This window comes from Nesoenas mayeri (assembly GCF_963082525.1).
Source record: "Nesoenas mayeri genome assembly, chromosome: 1".
NCBI lineage: Eukaryota > Metazoa > Chordata > Aves > Columbiformes > Columbidae > Nesoenas > Nesoenas mayeri.
In genome coordinates this window covers 66,644,861-66,666,040 of record NC_137541.1, presented here as the reverse complement: position 1 = coordinate 66,666,040, position 21,180 = coordinate 66,644,861, and the positions used below count along the sequence as shown (strand labels likewise).

The 21,180-nt window shown below is 43.1% G+C and overlaps 1 protein-coding gene across 4 annotated transcripts in view; it reads left to right on the top strand.

Moving 5' to 3' along the window:
- The window catches only part of DENND5B (DENN domain containing 5B), a gene marked incomplete at both ends in the record, with an annotated part of 115,189 nt that overhangs the window by 82,993 nt on the left and 11,016 nt on the right, over positions 1-21,180 (top strand). For 2 of the 4 annotated variants that reach the window (XM_080352451.1, XM_080352450.1), the window contains 7 exons: positions 8,175-8,268; positions 9,884-9,994; positions 12,042-12,173; positions 13,364-13,516; positions 14,046-14,124; positions 15,360-15,441; positions 20,589-20,717. In XM_080352451.1, coding sequence (XP_080208577.1) covers positions 8,175-8,268; positions 9,884-9,994; positions 12,042-12,173; positions 13,364-13,516; positions 14,046-14,124; positions 15,360-15,441; positions 20,589-20,717 — 780 coding nt within the window. The remainder of the gene's footprint in view (positions 1-8,174; positions 8,269-9,883; positions 9,995-12,041; positions 12,174-13,363; positions 13,517-14,045; positions 14,125-15,359; positions 15,442-20,588; positions 20,718-21,180) is intronic. The other 2 variants (XM_080352453.1, XM_080352452.1) reach the window with 1 other exon arrangement.

The window sequence follows — 21,180 nt, the reverse complement described above, 5'->3', positions numbered from 1 at the left end:
CAGCAATCTGATTTTTATTGCTTTCATTTCTGGATAGATAATTTAACGAACATTATCACTAGAGCTCATAATGTAATGTTCCTTTCCTATAGTCAGGCAGAGCACTGAAGGGACCTCTGTCAGTTACTGGGCTGTTACATGTGTAATATATCTAAATCAATAATATAATGCAAAGACTGAACATTTTTAATTTGTTTAGTCCTACATCCTGTACATGATCCCAGAAAACCATGTTGCCTAGACAGGCAGAAATGGCGTTTGGGAGAGGAGTTGTCTGGTTCTGCTTGCAAGGGCTTGGGGACAGAGGGAAGGTTGACAGTCACATCGGATCAGTTCCACCTAAACGCAGCTGGAAACAAAAGCTGATCACATTACCATGTGCAAGTGTTAAAACACCAAAGTCTGTCAGAGAAGTGAAGTCTGATAACATCTCATGTGTCAGCCCGCGGCCGTGCTCAGCAGCACGCTTTGCCCCACTTCTGTCACTCTGCTGCCTCCTCCTGCATCCCCCCAAGGTGTCCTCTGAAAGACTGGTCAAGGGGGTGAACCCGTGCTCCTCTGGCCCCAGCCAGTGTCACATTGCTTGCTGCTTTTCTCATCTGCTTGGTCATCTGTGGGTTGGGAGAGCCTCCTTTTACATCTGCTCATGCCCTGGACAAGCTGCGGGTGGATGCTTGGTGTCATTAGGGCTTTTCTTTACCTCTTCCCTTGCGGTAGTAAGGAAGTGCTGGTTTCTTGGAAGCAAGAACTTCATTGAAAACAGCTCCAAACTGCACTTTATTGAAAATAAATGAGAAGTTTAAAAACAAATAAATGGAAAAAAACAACAAGCAAACAACAAACAAACAAAAACCCACAACACAAAACCACAAACACAAATGAACCAACCACAAAGCAACCAACCAACCAACCCCACCGCAGTGCAAACCCCCACCTCCATAAAACTGGAGAATAGGCAGTTTCCCTAATCATCTTTTTGACCAAAACTGCCAGAACATGAAAAGACATTAGCTGCAGAATATGCAGATCTAAACTTCACCAAAAGGCCATAACTATTGTGTCCAAATATTTCTAGAAATTAGAAGAAACATTTTTCCGTACAGAATAGTTCATCCCCCACATTGTGGGAAAACCTTCAGAATCTACAGCCAGCAGCTGCAGCTTCCTCTGGGTACAAAAGTGACCTGTCCACCCTCCTCTAACATCGTAATGCAGTGGGTGCTGCAGAAGTCCTCCTAGAAACTGTCCCAGGAGAAAACAGGCTGCAGTCTCATAAGCAGTTTCTCTATTTATCTGGAAATGAGCAGCCATTTCCAGAGTCTTCCTTTCCTTTTTCAACCCCAAGCACCACGTTCTGGTTTCTACACGTTCTCCTCTTCCCTCCCCATGTGTGTTTTCTGCCAGGCTTTTAAAATCATAGCTGAGACTCCACTGGCTGGTGCGTTCGCAATGGTACAGGAAGGGAATTTGAATGACAAAAAGCCAAGCTACATAAACACTTCATGGTTGTTGATTAGCTAATTGTTAAATTAGGGTGAATATGCTTATACTGCAAAATTAAAACAATGAAACAAGCTGTGTTTTCAATCTAATTGATTACATTGTAACTTAATTTGTACTAAGAAGCTTCATAAATGATGTTAAATATTGCAGAGGAAAACAGATTGCCAAGCAAGCATAGGAAACGTATTTGCATTCTGGGAGATTGTAGTGAATGCCTGCAAAGAACAACTGAACTGATTTTTATTTTGGTTTTCAAAGAAAGGTTTTTCTTTGTTATGCATTTATGAAATGTCTTAAATTATCCTTTTTTCCCCCCCCCTTTCTCTTCGTTTAGCCCTGTTTTTCCCTCCTCCTTTATCTGTGCCCTGCTTTCCTTCTTGCTTCCTCCCCTGACCAGCCTATTTCTCCTTTCCTGCCCTGACCACTTCTCTCTCCTGAGCCCTCTCGCTTGTATCTTTCTGTCTGTCCTCTCTGTCCTACCTGACCTGCAGCAATCCTCAAATGAGGGCGCAGTCCGAATCTTCAAGCCCAGATCCCGCTGTATGCAGCCTCCTGCCCTCAGGCTTTAGCTAAAAGTGATGTGTTATTCTTACCCTTAAAGCAGATTTCAAAAGTACTTGATTGCTTTCTCCAGGCATTTTTTCCTGTGCTGTATCTTGCTGACATCACCACAGTGTCAGTATTTATTTGTGAAATTAGGGCATTGGAAGTGTATGAAATATTGGTTCCTTTTTGTGTTCCAGTTTATGGCACAATGCATGGCCTCTGTCACCAGTGACCCCTTCAAGTTGTGAACTGCTCAAGGATTATCTGGCCAGTACCCTGGCTCTCTTAATTTTTTAATAGGACTGCTATTTGCTTATTCACCAATATTAACATTGGTTAATGTTTTTAAATAAAATATTTTACACATATATATAATGCCAAGAGGTATCCTTTTGCTGAATCTCTATGTGATGATAGAATTCATTCTGGCTTTAAATTATTTTTTGTATGGGAAATTCTGTCTCTTGTACTGAGTGCTTCATATTATATGTGCTTTTTCTTCCTCTCTGCATGTTGGGTACTGTTTTAAGGCTGACTGTCTTTAATGAGGTGTGTTGAGGTTTTTTTAAATGTCTTTAATTTATTAATCAAGCCAAACAATTGCACTTTCAAGTAGTATGGAGTAGCATCTCTGCAGTGCATCTAAATGAGTGAGAAATGAGTCAGCAATGAGCCGTCCACATGCAACACTGGCGTCATTTAAACTTGGCAAGAAGTAAAAGCTTACCTCCTAAGTATAAAAAATCTGAAACAAGACAATACATTAGGTAACTTAATATAGCAAACAACTGACAGGTGCAATGAAAATATTAACTACTTGTATTCAAATATATTTGTTTTCAAGTATAAAGTGTGACTGAATTTGATAATCTGTGCTTAAAAATGGTTCCTAAAATAGGAACCACGTGCTATGGGGACTTGGAACTTGATGGGCACATCTCCTGTGTACTGATTCTCTGCTCAACTGGTGCAAGGCAGTAAAAGGGCAATTAACTTATTTCAGCTAATAAATAATTTTAAAATAGCTATGCAGGATAAAGTTCACAGGGAAAAATATGTGTCGAATCCTTGCATCCTATATTCTATTTACTCTCCCGTGAACAGTGTTACTGTCTCAAGCAAGTTTGCGAACTAAATACCATTTAGGACAGTGGTTCATCAGGGACTAAGGAGTGATGCTGGCAAACTGCCACCGCTGTTCCTTGCAGAGGAGGGTTGTTATGGGTACCACTCTTTTAAATCACTTATTTTCATATAATCTGATGAGACAGCCTATCAGTCCAAGACCACTCTCTGCTCATTTTTGTCCACCCGATCAGCAGTTTAGAATGTTTCCTGAGCAGAGATGGAGAAGGTGCATTAGTCTCTATTTGAGCCTTCGTTCTCCTCACCATGGAGCAGTGTGTGCAGAACAGATGGACAGTGCAGAACACATCCCCTGTCAGACCACCCATGATCAGGTGGAGCTTGCTTTTGACCTTTTTGGTTTTTGATTTGTTCGATCCAAAGTGTATTTGACTTGAAATCTCTGTGTCAAACTGCTCCTGAACCCAAGCAGATTACATTATTGCAGTACAGCATGGACAGTCCTTGGTGTGAGGCTGCTCTTTTGCTAGATTGGCTTCTGATATCAAAGATAGCTTGGATGCTGTCTTACCATTTTTATTACAGAAATTAAGCATCACAGGTTGTGTCATCTTTTCCAAGTGTCGCCTTTATATTTCCTCCAAGGTCTGCAAACCTATTCCTATGCTTGCTGGGTCTAATTTGATATTAAACAATACCGACTTCCCTGTCTTCATGTTAAAAGGGTCTTGGATGGAAATGTCTTCATTCCATTCCTCTATCCTGAACACAGTCTTCCCTGGTCCCTCCTTTGAAATATCACTGCTTTTTTGCAGTCCCTGGAGGTGAATACCATTCATCTTTGGACATGGGAGTTAGATATGGGCAGACAACCAAATTGAGCCCTTTCTCCCTTCTCCACATAAGCACCTCGTCCCTGGGCTCCCCACAACACAGAGCCCGAGCTGCAGCTGCTTCGTCCCCAGAGACCTGGTGCTTGTAGCAATGTGTCCGCTGCAAGGAGTACATGAAATATGCCAGCAGTCCATGCTCATGGCTCTACAGGCAAAAAATAAAGGGGAGAAGGCATTTTTAGGGTCAGCTGGTGGCAGGGCTGAGAGAGACATTCACGTGGGATGTCAGCAACACAAGAGGAGATGGTGTGTGGTCACTAGGGAGGACTTTTACCCCCCTTGGAATCACTTTGAGTGACCGAAGGGAGAGACGGAGAAATTTCAAGTGCAATCTCTGCTGATGAGGAGGTTGGGAATGGTTATTGTGATACTGAAGCATTATTTTGGGAAAATTCTATGTGGCCCAGTAAAGAAAAGGCTTTAAAAGATTTAGCTGCTTAATCCTGCTTATCTGCTGTTAGATCTTCAGAAAATCTCCCGAAGAGATTCAGAGAAACATCTGAATGCTCAGACCTCACCCAGCGCCCCAGCAGCTCCCTCTTCCCTGAGAAGGTGGGGAAAAGGGAACATGCAGCTCACTACATGTGTAATTACACCAGCTAATGAGCAGCGGTCTTTTTTCATAAATGGCCAATGATCTTTACATTTGCACACCGAAACTGTTCAAATAGTTCTTCCTAATAATCTGGAGAATGATCTGTGCCTTCTCCCAGATGGAGTACAGGGCTGAAATTAACTGAAAATGCTTTAATGATGGTGTATTACTTGTAATTATTCTGTGGCTTTTATTCTATTTTCACCTTCAGTGAGACATATTCCCTCAAAGGACACTTATAGCAATTCTTTAATCTTCCAGTAACTGCAGAAATGCAGGTGGAGAGACATCAAAGCTTTGTCTGGGATTCAGAAAATATCATATAAATAGGAGCAGAAAAATACCACATGGATAATATTGGATCTATATCTTAAATTTCTAATGTGTTATTGGCATTTTATTGTGTGAAATATGTGTGGTACTAACCTGCAATAAATGGAAGGTCTCCAGAGCCAGGTGGTGAAAGTCACTTTTATGTTTCCTATCCTCTGTTCAAGTGGGTGCTTTATCTGCTGCATTTCTACTTGTTGAGATTATTAAAATGAAGGGTTTTATTTCTCCCGTCTCAGTCATCTAGTGAGGCATTGGGAGTTGCTTCTGAAAAAAAATAAAGCAACAACTTACTAAACTCATGGGCTGGATATTTTTAAGACTTCTGAGGAAGTGCAAAGACACTTATGTCAGTAATGTATTCCTCTGAGAAGATATCAGTGTTTGCTGTGCAGACACCTATCAGGCTGGTTGTTTTTTGGTTATTAGAGACTTGAGGCTATGTTGCTTTAAAAATAAATTTCTTGTCATATGGGATGGCAAGGTGCTGAACCATAGTCACATGCAAACCCAGATGTTTATTTCTTCCTTTACACTTGTTTTCTTGGCATTATTTGGAAGGTAGGAAGGGATTTTGATTCTGACCATAAAAACTGTCAGTCCTGTGACTCTCTCTTTTTGGTCCTTTTTACCTGTGCATTTAGCCAAAATCTGGTCTTTAGTGACCTCACAGGAGGAATTGGTGCAGATAGGTATATGTATGCAAAGTCTTTCTCTCTGGAAAAAGGAAGGTTTGCTACCAGGGCTCAGGTCCCTGCACTTCTCTTGGGTCAGGTTCTCCTCCCTGTGCATCCCTGACAGCTTGACAGACATGTCAGGACTCAAGACCAGCTCCGTGCAAGGGCTTCCTCCTCCAGACCTGTATCTGCCTACGTGTCACCAGCTGAAACTCCTTGCCCAGGCAGTTCAGATCCCAAATCCTATTTGTGTATGCTCCTGTTTGGGGCGCACACAGATATAGACGGGTTTGGGATCTGGAGACATTGTCCTTGCCAATACCACCTGTGTGGAGGGGCTCACCAAGCACACGCTCCTGCCTCTGATGTTTCCCTCTGTATAGACTTATCAAAGGCAGAGAACCCAAATCCCCAGGGGCTCTGCCTGTTGATCACAGCTCCTGTAGAAAAAAGCCGTGTCACAGCAGTCCTTCTGGCGTGGTGCCCAGCAGCGACACTTCAGTCTGGAGTACAGGGGCCAGGACAGAGACAGGTGTTGCAGGGTCCCTTTGACTCAAGTACCAAGGTTGGGGAGTGTGGGGTGTTGTTTTCCTGGTCTCTTTTTTAAAATTTTATTTATTTATTTATTTTTCTCTCCTTTTTTCCTTTTCCCCTCTCCTTTTCCCCCCCTTCCCCCTTCCTTCTTTTCCCCCCGTTCCCCCTTCCTTCTTTTCCCCCCGTTCCCCCTTCCTTCTTTTCCCCACCTTCCCCCTTCCTTCTTTTCCCCCCCCTTCCCCCTTTCTTCTTTTTCCCCCCCTTCCTTCTTTCCCCCCCCTTCCTTCTTTCCCCCCCCTTCCTTCTTTCCCCCCCCTTCCTTCTTTCCCCCCCCCTTCCTTCTTTCCCCCCCCTTCCTTCTTTCCCCCCCCTTCCTTCTTTCCCCCCCCCTTCCTTCTTTCCCCCCCCCTTCCTTCTTTCCCCCCCCCTTCCTTCTTTCCCCCCCCTTCCTTCTTTCCCCCCCCTTCCTTCTTTCCCACCCCCTTCCTTCTTTCCCCCCCCTTCCTTCTTTCCCCCCCCTTCCTTCTTTCCCACCCCCTTCCTTCTTTTCCCACCCCCTTCCTTCTTTTCCCACCCCCTTCCTTCTTTTCCCACCCCCTTCCTTCTTTCCCCTCCGCTTCCTTCTTTCCCCCCCGCTTCCTTCTTTCTTTCCTTCCACCCCGCTTCCTTCTTTTCCCTCTCCCTTTTTTCCTTTCCCTCCCTCCTTCCTTCCTCTCTTCCTTCCCTCCCTCATTCTTTTTCATCTTCTAGATTTAGGTTATCCCTTCAAACTCTGCTGAGCAGTTTCCTCCCATAGGTAGAGCCTCCTTCATACATCCCACCAGGCGCTGGAGCTGGAGCGCTGCCCTGGGCACGCTTTGTGTTCTGTTTCGCCTCAGTTTTACTCCTTATCTTCTGAGTGCAGGAGAGAGGCAGAACAGATGACTTCATGAAGTGACAGAAAGATTGTAAACTTAAAGGCTTTTCTCTTTTTAATGTATTTTAAAGATATTTTTCATTTTAATAAACACAACTGCAGTAATAAAGTAAAACCATTCTGAAGGTGTAGTCTTCATGTGCATTAAGATACTGATTTTTAATGCTTGATAGGTTGCTTTATACAGTGTTGTTTCAGCTTTCTTTCATAAATAATGTATTAAGTTATTTACTGTGTGCACCAGTTGAGCATTTTTGTTTTCAAGGATGCAACAGAAGTCTATGCTATTATTAGAAACTCTACAATCAGACTAGAAATTCCTCAGGACAGAGTTATCTTGTTTTGTTATAGTATCTGGCATAAAGGAGTTTGGACACTTGGGAGCTTTAAGGTGGTTTAGTCTGAAACTTGGTTACCAAGTGGCTTCTTTCAGGCAACAGCATCTGATGAGGAAGAAATTCAACTGGACACATAGGAACATGTAGCAAAAAGTTCAGGCTTTCTGTGGTGTTTATAAACATAATACAAACAAGATATGGTGAAGATAGCAACGTGATTAATCCCAGAAAGTCAGTATTGTTTGTTACCTTTTAAAAGAGGTGTACTCAATATCACAGTACTTACTATTGCAATGACGCAAGGTTCTCTGAAATAATTCCTGGAAGTACTGCAGAAAGTGCAAAAAGGAGAAGTTACCACCTTTCACAAAAGAGAAAAAATTTAGAAGTTGTTGCTTAAAATACATCTTTGTATTTTGTTTGTTCCTATGGACGCCATTTTTACCAAACTTCAGCAAACGTAGTAAACAACGATGTTGTTGGGTAACCAAGCACAACAGTTTTCCCAATGGTGGCATCAATGATCTGCATTTTGGGGGACACAGGATCTCTGGCTGGAGACCCTGGCAGGCCGTGAGCATGTTTCTATCAGGGATTTGTCCCCTGGGTGCGTGCTGGCCTGTCACCACCCGTCGCTTTCCCATGGGAGCTCAGGTGCCAGCTTGCAACCTCCAAGCTTGCGCTTTGGTGTCTTCCTCTGCTTTCCTTTCCAATATTTCCCACTCACGCGTGTCTTCCCTCTTTCTGACTCCCCAGCCGCTGGGCCAGCCGCAGCGCGACCACACAGCGGAGGAAGGACCGCCTGCGGCAGCACTCGGAACACATTGGGCTGGACAACGATTTGAGGGAGGTAGGTGGCATCATCTGCCTGTCATCCGGGAGATGCAATTTAGACAAATGGCGTGCTGTTGCGTCAAGCGGTTTTGTTGCTACCGTGAGGTTTGTGTGGGTCTCTGCTGCCATTTTGTGTAGATGCTGCTTGTTACAGATCACAGAATCAGAATGTTAAGGATTGGAAGGGACCTTGAAAGATCATCCAGTCCAATCCCCCTGCTGGAGCAGGAACACCCAGATGAGGTTACACAAGAAGGTGTCCAGCCAGGTTTTGAATGTCTCCAGAGTAGGAGACTCCACAACCTCCGTGGGCAGCCTGTTCCAGTGCTCTGTCACCCTCACTGAGAAGAAGTTTCTTCTCAAATTTAAGTGGAACCTTTTGTGTTCCAGTTTGAACCCATTACCCCTTGTCCTATCATTGGTTGTCACCGAGAAGAGCCTGGCTCCATCCTCATGACACTCACCCTTTTTATATTTATAAACATTAATGAGGTTGCCCCTCAGTCTTCTCTTCTCCAAACTAAAGAGCCCCAGCTCCCTCAGCCTTTCCTCATAAGGGAGGTGTTCTACTCCCTTCATCATCTTTGTTGCCCTGCACTGGACCCTCTCCAGCAGTTCCCTGTCCTTCTTGAACTGAGGGGCCCAGAACTGGACACAATATTCCAGGTGTGGTCTCACGAGGGCAGAGTAGAGGAGGATGAGAACCTCTCTGGACCTACTAACCACCCCCCTTCTAATACACCCCAGGATGCCAGGATGCCTGTATAAGTTGTACAACTTCAAATTGCACAACAGAAATCAAATGCTTTTATTATTCTGGAATAAGATAGCCCGTTTGTCACTAGGAAAATGGCTTATTTGCTGACATAGACCCCAGTCACGTAACCACACACAGAGAGCAGAGCCCTGGTGGCTCCCTGCATGAAGCTGCCCAGCTCTGGACAGAGTGAAGGTCTCCACAAAAGTCAAGTCTTGGAATAAATGTCAGCGCTGTAGAGGAGAATGGAGCAGGACTTTTTTCTGGTTTAAAGGAATTTTTTTTTCTCTCTGTTTTACGTAGATTCCTGACATGAGTAAGCCTATTTAAAAGGTTAAGACTTCGGGGCCTTTCTATGCCTAAAGCTTGGAAACTCCCATGCATCTTGTAAATGTCAGTCACATACACACATTTCTTTCCCATTTTTTTCAGTTTTTTGTCCTTCGTTAAGTATTTTCTGCCATATTTTTCTGTTTATGTCCGTGTGCTTCTTTTGTATGTCACTAGCAAAAATAAAACATATGTGCTGTTTTGTGGTAAATCTTGCTGGTTAATATATTGGCCAGTGTTGGCATTTGCACTCTGAAAGGACCTGAACTGATGAGTAGACCCTTGAACTGCAGCTTTGCACGTTTCATGGAAATGCAGCAAAACAGCACTTGTACATGTTTGCTATTTTTGCTGACGTGGCTTTGCAGGTATATTTTAAGCATTGCCTCTTGTGTGTATCTCACGAGAGCCTTTTCAATACTTTATCATGTATTTACTTTCTTCTTTTTTTTTTTTTTGGCTGTGGATCATATGCATGCTTCTTTTGCTTTGTCTCCTCTTTCTTTCTGGCTGTTCTGCCATTGTGGCATCTGCCTCCTCTTAGCCATCGGAGGAGCTTTTGCTTCGTCAGAACTCAATGGCCTTCTGGGAGTGGGATCAGGGACCACCCCCTCCTGCACGGCCTCCTAAAAAATCCTTCTCTGAATGCTGCCTGGTATGTTTTAGTTTTTCTTGTTGAAAGCTGCTTTTGAGATGTTGTTAGCATGCGGAACCGCTGTCATTGCTGCGTCTCAAACCTCTCCCTTTCTTGTAGAGTATGAGCACGTCCCTGTAGCGCTTGGAAGTGTGGTTATAATCGGAAAAGTAGCTGGAAATCAGCTCTAGGCTTCCACACCAGCTCCCTGGCAAACATGAGGGCTCCAAGGCTGAAAGATGAGATGTTTTGCTTCGTTTATTCCTGTGTTCCTCACCTGGCAATTCAGCTCAGGGTGTCAAATCCAAAAAGCGTTGCTTTCTGACTGCTGGGTTGTCACATCCCAGTCTGGAAGAGGGTGGAGGTGTGTGGATGCTGATGAACATGCAAAGGACAATCAATTGGATCTTTCATCCCACCCTTCTTCTTCTCTTGAACTTACCAGAGTTCATAATTTTTTATTTTTTACTTTAGTATAATAATAAGACATACGATGAATAAAGTAAGGCTATCCGTGTTTTGTACTCTTCAGACTATAACCGCACTTTGCATTTTATTTATCCCTTTACATTTAAAAAGAAATATGAGATATCCTAATTATGCATTTTTAGATATATATTCCCTGTATTACTTTTTCACTGGTTTTGTTGCTAATTTTTACAATTAGTTAGATGGAAGTCACTTAAGTGATTGCTTGCTGAACAACACGCTTTCATCATCTGTGATTTTTTTCAATTCCCACATGTAGTTTTTTAACTATTTTAAAGTCCTTACAGTATCAGTGAAACTGCAATTACCTAGCTGAGCACTTTCGTTAAACACAGCTTCCCGTGGCAGAACCCAATGTTCTCATTTGACCTGTGAGGCTGATGTTAAGTGGTTCATGTCCAAATTTTATATTGAAAAAATCCAAGTGTGTCAGAAAAACTGTACTTTCCCATTACAAAAAAAAAAAAAAAAGAAGAGGTGAGCAATTTCAATAAACTTCAATGTGTCTGGATTTTCCTTTTGTTAAATAAATTATTATCTCCCCAGACAGAAAGCTCTAAGGATTCAGCAGCCATAGTTTCCTCTCGGTTCCTCAGAAAATGCAGCCAGCAGCTATGAGCACTATGCTTCAAAACCATTTTATTTGACAATATGGTTATTTTACTCTTTTTAACACACACACACACAAAAAAAGCTTAGGCAACTTTTTTATAAGCTTCCTATTTGCACCCCTAAATGCAGCCAACTTCTTAGCTTTGCTCAGCATGTAGCCATCTCACTGATGTTGGGCCAGAGGACACTTTGTTGATTGGTTTGGGGTGTTCTGCTTACCAAAAGAACAAAACAATTAAAAAAGCCCTGAACAAGAAGACAATGGAGTGGGAAGGTTTAAAAGTCTTTTGTTATAGCTTGGATCTTTTTTTTAAAGAGCATGCCAGGTTTTGTCCATATTTCTCAATTACCACCCCACAGTAAATACATGAATGATCTTAAATGTCAGTTTTATTTAAAATAAGCTTCACTTGTAATTAAGAAATTAATTGAGAATAAAATAAAGTCTCCCCCCCCCCCGCCCCCAATTGTCTAGATGAAAAGTAATGGATTAAATCTTTCTCCTTCATTACGTGTATTTCTTTTTCTTGGGATTTCTTTTCAAAGGATGTTTTCCATTCATGTACAGTCTGTAACAGATTAGACAAATGGCTTTTAATTTTTTAATTTTTTTTTCTTTCAAGTGAAAAACCAAATAACAATGGAAGAAAACTTTACTTGATATTTTGATTTTGCTGAATGAAGGTATTGCACCTTAATGCACTTAGTGTGGCTAACTTTGTGATAATGGTTAACAGCACAGTTCACTGACTAACGTTGACTGTTCTGGTTCCATGCAGGAAAATATCTTGTTTTTTCTGTTGTCAAAAAGGAGGATTCCACTCCTCCTAAGCATCAGACAAATCATGATGTTGTTCCTAGATTTAACACTAGGTTGTTCCTTTTCACCAGCATTTGCTTGCCTAGGATTAGGATAAGGAGAATCCCTCTGACTTGTAATATCTAAAATTATTCTGTTTATTTTTAGAAATACATGCAGGAGGCGAGGAGTTTAGGAAAAAATTTAAGGCAGCCCAAACTCTCAGACCTCTCTCCAGCCGTGATTGCACAGACCAACTGGAAATTTGTGGAAGGGTTACTGAAGGAATGTCGCATGAAGGTAGGTCCTCCCCCTCCCTGCTGCCTGCTCTCCCTTTGCATACACTGAGCGAAAACAGTGTCTGCAGATGGTGGCCTGAAAGTCCTTCACAGCTGGAATGCTGCTGGTCTGCTGGTGTACCAGGCTATTGCAGGGTAGATGTCCCTTTAGTGTCATATTTTTCAACCGCTAGAAAGGGAATGTGTTATTGCTCTTCTGTGTCATAGAATCATAGATAGTTTGGGTTGGAAGGGACCTTCCAAGGTCATCTAGTCTATCCCCCCTGCCATGAGCAGGGCCATCTTCAACTAGATCAGGTTGCCCAGAGCCCCGTCCAGCCCGGCCTTGAATGTCTTCAGGGATGGGGCATCTACCACCTCTCTGGGCAACGTGGGCCAGTGTTTCACCACCCTCATTGTAAAAAAATTTCTTCCTCACATCTAGCCTGAATCTCCCCTCCTTTAGTTTAAAACCATCACCCCTTGTCCCATTGCAAAAGGCCCTGCTAAAATGTCTGTCCCCAGCTTTCTTGTCCCTTTTAAGTACTGAAAGGCAATCAAAGTTGGTGAAATTAGTAAAAAAGGACTGGAAGGAGAATCAGCAGGATCAGACATCTTAAGGAGTATTTGCTGTAATTATTCATGTGTAAATATAGCCTGAACGTAACAAGCTCAAGACCCACGGTCAGAAAAGGAAGTATTCAGCATGTGCGACTGTTGTGCGTATTGTTTAGACAGAGGAAATTAAGTATAGCAGTTTCTAATATTGAAGAAGCTTTTATATCCATGGAGATATAATTTCTTTGTACCAGTTGCAGCTGGTGGTATACACTATTACTTGAGTTTTAAACTTTAATAGCTGTAACAAGAAGAAAAACAGGTAATGAAAACAGGAAGAAAAACAGATAATGAGTAAGATCGAAAATGTACCTAGCTCTGTACTCTGTTTTTGATACTAGCTGGTGATAGATCAACAGTGTAAGAATAGCACAATAGATAAAGGGTGTAGAAATAGGACAGTATGGAGTAATCATGCAAACTTCTTAAATTATTCTTTTAAATGTAAAACCTCTAAAGAGATTTGAAGTTTCTCTGGTCAGGCCATTAGTGATGGTCTCTAGATTAAGCACGTTTAAATAAACTCATCTATAAATTCTGTCCCTTGTTGGATAACATTCTCAGAAACCTTTGGGGATTTTTATTTTTTTATAGACTAAACGCATGTTGGTAGAGAAGATGGGCCATGAAGCAGTTGAGCTGGGACATGGGGAAGCCAACATAACAGGTCTGGAGGAAAATACATTGATTGCCAGTCTCTGTGATCTGCTGGAAAGAATCTGGAGCCATGGTCTGCAGGTCAAACAGGTTGGTAACTGGGAACTCAGGACTTGGTTCATACAGTGGTCTAGCAAATACTGAATGCCATCTCAACCTTTTAAGCTGCTGCTCAGTGGTGTCATTCCAGCTTAAAGTGGGAGGTGTCTTTGGGCTCAGAGTCTCTGGTTCATATCTTCTGAGGGCTTGGGAGGTTTGTTTTGGGGTTTGGTTTGTTGGGTTTTTTTGTTTGGTGGTTTTTTGGTTTTGTTTTTCTTTGAGAGGTACCTCTGGAAATTGCAATGATATTATTAAATATGTGTTTGGTTGCTTCTCTGTCAACCTTCAGAAGGGGAACCCAGGGAGAGGACAAAGAAACAAGGCAGGTGATGTGACTACTAGGTCAGTGAGATTGTCCTCTCCTCTTCCTTAAAGTCTCATGGCCCAGGAGAGAAGAATTGATTCTCACTATTGAACATTTGGCCCACTGAAATGCCATCCTGTTATTTTGCTGTGTTCACTGGCCTCTTTTCTTTAGTCTGATTTATTTAAAGCTATGTACTACGTATTAAATTTCCAGGGGAAATCCGCTTTGTGGTCCCATTTACTTCAGTACCAGGAGAGAGAAGAGAAGCAAGAGCACAGTGCTGAGTCCCCAGGTGAGTACTTGGCAGTTGATGCCATGAAGGGTCCGTCACAGTGAATGAACTGAGGCCTGAGAGGAGCAGTACAGCCACACCAAGCCTATGCATGATTTTTGGTTTATTTGCTTGCTAATATCACAGTTACATTTTGAGACCTTTCATAATCATTATGAAGATTCCTTGATGTCTGGACAAAATAGACTGGTATCATTGGAGGCAAATTAACATAAGTGTTATCCCTGTCTGGAAAATCACTCGATGTCTGTTCACTACCTTCATTCCCTTTTAACCAGCCTGTGTGAGATCCGAGAAGCAGTGCTTCTGCAAGAGGTGATTTCTGAAGGAGCTGAAGGTGTGAAGCTGTGGCTCAGATAGCTGATGTTTTTCTTTCAGTGAGCATAATCGGCCTCTCAAATCGCAAAGTGAATAACTTCATGTTCAATAAATCTTTATACAGGTGAACAGTACACTTCACACGTTGTGTATTTAATCTCTATCCATCAATCTAGGTGCTCAGTTTATACTTTGGCTTGGCCCTTTACAATCACTAAGTTACTTCTGTGTTGTGAGAGAGGCTGGCTTTCTGATCACCTTGAGATCTCCCTGCCTGCAGGCTGCTGCTGGGTATTGACTGTAGTGAAGGTCTCTGAACTTCAGTGGATCATCTTCCAAGGACACTCCAATCCTCCAGATCCTGCAGATGGGAATTTGCATGATCAGTCCTCAAAGATACATTTATGGACAAACTAGCCTCACTCATGAAAAGACTTTTTAATAAGTGTCAAATGAGTAATGCACTAAGCAATCTGGCTGGCAGGCACAAATTCCTGAGAACAAAATGCGTCACCACAAAGCAGTTTGATCAGAGTAGCGGAGCACAGAAATGTGTGGCATTCTTAGCATCAAATATGCTGCTGTGGCTTAATTTTATCTCCTCAGCTGTGAACTTCCCATAAAAATATATTACTAATAAAACTCATCAATGTACAGACTTGTGTTAATGTTTTCACATATAAAAAAGGAAATTGTTACATCTTCAAGTTCAGCACTGGATTAAGGAAGAAACAGGTGATGTGTTAAGCATTTTTAATTTTGTCTGCCTCTGCATTTCCAGGATAGAGCTAATGATAATGCACAGAAACATTGCAGTTACCAACCACTTAAGATTGTTTTCAGCTGTATGTAAAACAAATGCATTGTTGACCATTACTGTAATTTTGTGTTAACTTCATATATTTTTTCCATTGTAGTTGCTATTGGAACAGAAAGACGGAAGTCTGATACAGGAATTACTCTGCCTACTTTGAGGGTTTCCCTGATACAAGATATGAGGTACACAGTTTCCTAAAGCATTAATTGTGGTTTTAACTGTGTAGCATAAGGTAAAGATCCTCATTGGCTTTGGATTTACAAAGGCTAAGGAGAACTAAATGGGCTAAGGAGAGCTAATGAAGTCTTACCTTTTTATTTTACAAAATGTTTTTGCATGTTTAATTGATTTATTTAAGCTAAAAGTCAATGAAAAACAAGTTTTACTGGGGTTTTTGTTTTTCCCAGGGCGTTCTCCTAGCAATAAAGCCAGCTTCTACAAACAACAGCAGATATGTTTAATTCTTTGGTACTTTGAGTTTGTGTCTTTTTGTTTATTTTAAGTTACTGACCAAGCAAGTACAGTTGATAGCCAAAGCAAAGGGTTATGAAAACCTGCTCACGATGCCTGAGCAATATTCTTTCTTTTCAGTTAGCATTTTAATGACAAATAGTAATAAACGTACAAACTTAGAAATGTAATAAAACTTAGTATTTGGGTGAGTTTAAAATTGCAATGTGAAGTAAGGGCAGGAGCTCTGTAGATCACAGCCTGGCTCTGGAGAGCTTTCTGGGAAGTGTTGGTTGAGAACTGGAAGAATTAGAGCAGGGGTCTCAAATTCATTTTCACTGGAGGCGACATCAGCCTTGCAATTGCCTTCAAAGGGCCAAATGTAATTTTAGGACTGTATAAATGTAACTAGTCCTACATTTATCCTGCATTTATAACCATGAGGCTGATGTGGCCCTGGGTGAAAATGAGTTTGACACTCTTGAATTAGAGAGTAAGAAGAGGTAGAGGTTGATGTGATGGCCCCAGGCAGTTGTTCTTCAGGGCATCTCCTTGACCAAGCCACTGCCAAGTCAAGCTGCTGTTTTGGCACTTGACTTGCTACAGCTAAGCATTGCAGTGGGGTAATAAAAGTGCCATGAAAGAGGAGAGGAGTAATGCAATAGTGCTCATCTGTAGAGAGCGGCTAGTAACTGCTAGCAATTCAGTGTGTGAGGCAAAGTGAGTATTGTTTCTTGTAATATCATGTCCTTCTTCCATGTAAAAATATGACCGAAAATATCTCATGGCAAAAATAAGATTCATTGTAGTTAGTTCACAAAAACATGATTACAGTAGTGTGATTTTTACCATGTGTGTTCTGTGGTTATTTTTTTTTTTTTCTTACATGAGATCCCACAGATTATTCAGACTTTTCTGGAAGAAAATGACTGTAATTCCCACCTGCAGTGTGCAAACTTTTTTGTTTGATGCTGTGTAGCTTGAGTCTTGCATTCCGATTTCAAAGAATATGACATGCCACACAAGGCTAAAACAACATGTGAAAGAGCGAGGGAGAATATATGCAGTGTAATTGGGAGTATAATGCCAAGAGGTCGTTTTGAACACGTGTCTGTCATTTTAGCATCGCTCCCATGGGATGTGGCAGCTATTTACTTAATTCAGTCCTGTGAGGCTGACAGGCTTGATAGAGGGTCAGTCCAAGGAAAGGATGAAGGAGGATCTGGAGCGGAAACTCCCGTGCTGGGGGGGATGCTGGCCGGTGATGCTGTGTGCGCTTGCTGCTGCATGCACGGGTTTCTTCTTCCATGTCCTTCCACTTGAGCGATGAAAGCCCAGTGTAGATCTGAGCTCTCTTGCTTGAATCACAAGAGTGTTTCCACTGCTTTTCAGAGGAAAAAATACAGAAGCAGAGCACTAGCTTTTTGTAGTATCCTGGGTATTTGTAACTGTCCACAAACATGGCTGGTCATAAAAAATTCTGGGCAGATAGTGAGATGAATGTGTCATTTGTAATCTCATGGCATACTTTCTCCTGCTTGGAAGGAATTCTGCTTAATATTTGTTTGCATATATAGGTTTATGCTGAAGCTAGAAGGATGGGTAATTGTTAAATTGCTGAGGTTGTGGTGCTAACTGAACTAATGACTAGAGGATTAAGCATTGCCTTAAGCAGGGCTTGTTTTTTGATGGCTCATGCAAGGTTATGTAAACAACTTAAAAAAGCAAGGCTGAATCACAGTCACGCTCTGAATGTCTGCTAAGCCTGTGCTGCAGGTAATGCTGCATGTCCTCTGCCTCCCTCACAAAGCCAGGCATCTTAGATGTGGTGAGGAAAATGCTCAAGATGTTTATTTTTGTTCTCTGCACGGAGAGTCTCTGCAGAAGTGTGTTTGGGCTATGCCGCTCAGCCTTTCTCCCAGGTGAGGATCTGCAGCATCTCTCCCACCCTTTTCCCAGCTCCCCTGCATACTCCTGCTGCAGCCTGACCCTGCCATGGCCTCACCGCTCGGGTGCATCACTGCACATCCAGCTGGACCAGTCAGCGCCAAGGCAACCCCCACAAAACCATTAGTCTTGCTGGGCTCAAGTTTCAGGTCCTTTCCCTTCAGACAAGCCTTTCCTTGCCACCGGCACTTCCTTTCATGCCCATGTCGAGCCTTCTGTCTCTCAAGGAGTTTGCAGTGGATGTGGGCGCTGGGCCCATGGCAGTGATGCTTAACCTGCTGCAGTCAAAAGAAGCTGGGTTAGCAAAGACCTGCTACCTCCATGGTATGAACCAGTACGGCTTGTTTCTGGCTGCGCAGGGATCAGGAGCAAGCACACCATCCTCGGGGGCATGGCCACACTGAGCAGCTGTAACCTCTTCTGTCAGCCCAGCTATTTGCAGAGGGTATGGCTTGCCATACCCCAGGCTTACATTTGACAGGGAAAATAGATTTTTCTTTATTACTAATGGGATGAAAAGCAAATCCTAACCTAGGGAGCTGCACTGAAATCGTTGTTCAGTGCTCTGACACGAAGAGTTTGCTGTGTGGTGGTGAATATAGAGTGCTCATGCTTAGGTCACTGATAAAAATAGAGCTGTTCTGACTCTCACAACTGAGAGTGAAATAAATCTGAGTTTCCAAATACTCTGTTCTGTTACACTCTGCTTTTTCTGACACCAGGGCTTATTACTGAACCTTTTAACGTTTCTGGCGAGCTGCCTGGTTGCAGATCCTTTTATTTCCCAAACACACAATTAATACCAATGTGGTCTGAAACAGAAACAAGTAATGAAGAGGTGCAGAGCATGCATGGAATAAGGTTGAATCCATCTATACTGGAATCTTCTCACAGTAAAATAACATATTCTACTCAGTGTTTCATATTAGATGTAATTTAAGCCAAGCATTGAGGGGGAAAGGGGAGGGAGAGGGTTGATAGTCTGTGCTTTGATCTTCCCACCTTAGAAGACTTGAAATGTCTGAGGAGAGTACCTCAACATGAGGATGTAGCTGAGTGTAACACACCTCCTGCTTCTCAGGGACCTAGGATCATGTGCCTGGCTGTCTGGGCTGGAAGGTCTAAGCCTGGCTGCCACGCTCTGAGCTAGGAAGGGCTTTCCAGAGCCAGGAGCAAGGCTCTGGGCAGGGATTCAGCTGGTCAGCATCATGGCTGGCAGAGAGAGGCTGCTGAGCTTGCTTATAAAGGGCAAGGACTTGTATGTGAGCGTAATGTGCCCTCCTGGGTTTGTTTTACAGCTCACTGGGAGTTAGTACTTGTCACTTGGTGCATCAGAGAACCACCCATGTGTCGCATTAGAAAATAAGGAAAGTTTCTTCAAAAAAAAAAAAGCTGCTTTTTAGTTTTTTTAAAGATATTTAAAGTATCCTCAGTTTTGCCAGTGGCAAGCTACCATTACTCCTATCGATTGCTTCTTCCTGATGGTGCTTCATATATGTACATACAGCATAGAGCCATTTGATACAGACACCTCAGCTTGGGCTGAGGTCACCCTGGTGGAGAATGGAACTGCCGAGCTGTGTCTGGTATCCACTTCGTTTGTGCAGAGGAAACACACGTTTCTGAACAGCACCAAGCTGTACTTGGCAAATTTGCCCCTAAGGGCCCAGTGCTGTTATATTGGAAGCTCTATAAACAAGAGAGTATTTTTCTCAAATAGTGCAGAGTCTAAATATAACGCAAAGCACGCGTCTGGGTATAACAGATGGGGGAAAGCACGAGACAGTGAGACTGTACTAGTCAATATAAAAAGCACCAGTCACTACGTGATTTCGGTGGATTCTCTTTGGAGTAAATATTGCCACATTCCCTAATGCTCAGCAATGTACGGAGGGCCTTCAAGGAAGGTGCAGGAGTTGGAAAGCAAATCACAACAGAGATCAGTTCAGATTCAGCTAGCGGTATTTGTACCCTGCCCTGGAGGCTTGGAGGGCTCAATTGCCTGTGCACTTAACATGCACACTGTGTGAAAATTAAGAAATTGCAGCCTTTTCTTTCTCCTGCTGGGAGCTGTTACTCATTTTTCTTGCTGCCTATTTAACCAAATGGGGGGTTTTGAGAAGCAGCTTCGCCCTGCCACAGCAGTTCTCTTCCTCTTCTAAAGCTTCCTGTGCTCTAAAACCAGGGTTTCTGTCATTCTCCAAACTGAAATACGGGAAGTTTTTAAAAAGAAAAGCAAAACCATAGAAGAAAGCCCCTGTGGAACAGTTCTGCTTTCCTTACAGACCAAACATGTCGAGGGCTGTTCAGATTATCACTTACATGAGGGCCCCTTATATCTGTGAAAATATAATTCTGCTTGTCACTGCCTGTTGCTGGTTTCGCTCCAACAATCCTCTTTTCTCAGATTTCCCATTGTTGCTGCCATCAGTTTGATCAAGCCTTCAGAGTAGATAGTGGTTTGGAGAAACTCTTTAAGATGTGTATTGCTCTCTGCCCTCCCAGACAAACTCGCTGGCCTCAGCAACTTGAGGGAGTGACTGTGGTATAACTGGGTCTCACAAGGTGCCCATGGGGACATCTACCTCAGGCAATGTGGGGATGAGCAGATCTACCCCTGCTCACCTTGGCCAGGCAAATGCCAGGACCCAGAGCAGCTGATACGAGCTGTAGTGTGTCCTGGGTTGCAACCTGCTGTGCCTGGGAAGGGCTGTCCCATGTCCCCAGGCCAGCCCTAGGGCTGCTGGGGCTCTCAACGCCACAGTACAGGGCTCCTTGGGGACATGCTGGAGGTCTCTTTCTCTAGAACAGACATCAGGAGATGGTTTTCAGTTCAGCTGCTGCATCACACTGGATGTTGCCATTTGAAGCATGTAGGATTTTTACAATTCATCTATTGTTTTTGTTTCTTTTTTTCCCACACCCATTTCAGGCATGTTCAGAACATGAGTGAGATAAAGACTGATGTGGGGCGAGCCCGAGCGTGGATAAGGCTTTCTCTGGAGAAGAAACTTCTGTCTCAGCACCTGAAGCAGCTGCTTTCCAACCAGGCACTTGCCAAGTAAGCTGCCTCTTTTTCTCAAAGCTTCATTTTCACATCTTCCTTGGTGGTGTGTCAGGGGGCTGTGCAGGCTTGAGGTGCAGCAAGGCACCCCGTTTGGGTAGTGTGGTTTCCAGCCAGAAGTGACCGAAAGGCAGAGGGGAGCCGGGGGAGGAGGTGCTGCCTACCCAGCAGCACAGAAATCTGCTCATCCACCTGGAGAAATAAATCACAATTTTCAGGAAGGATGCATTAAGATTTGGTCAGATCCATTCCACTTTGTGGCCCTACAATCACTCTGTCTTGTGCAAATGAAGCTGCAGGGGCAGGAATGTCCCTTTTTTTCGGATCAGCCCTATGTTGTTATGACTCAAGCTCAGCATAGACTCCTGTCCTGATTGCAGATGGGTTGGCTTAGAGACCAGCCCTTCCAGCCACTTAGTAGCTCCCTCAGCTTTGCCTCCTTCTGCAAGCACAGGCACTT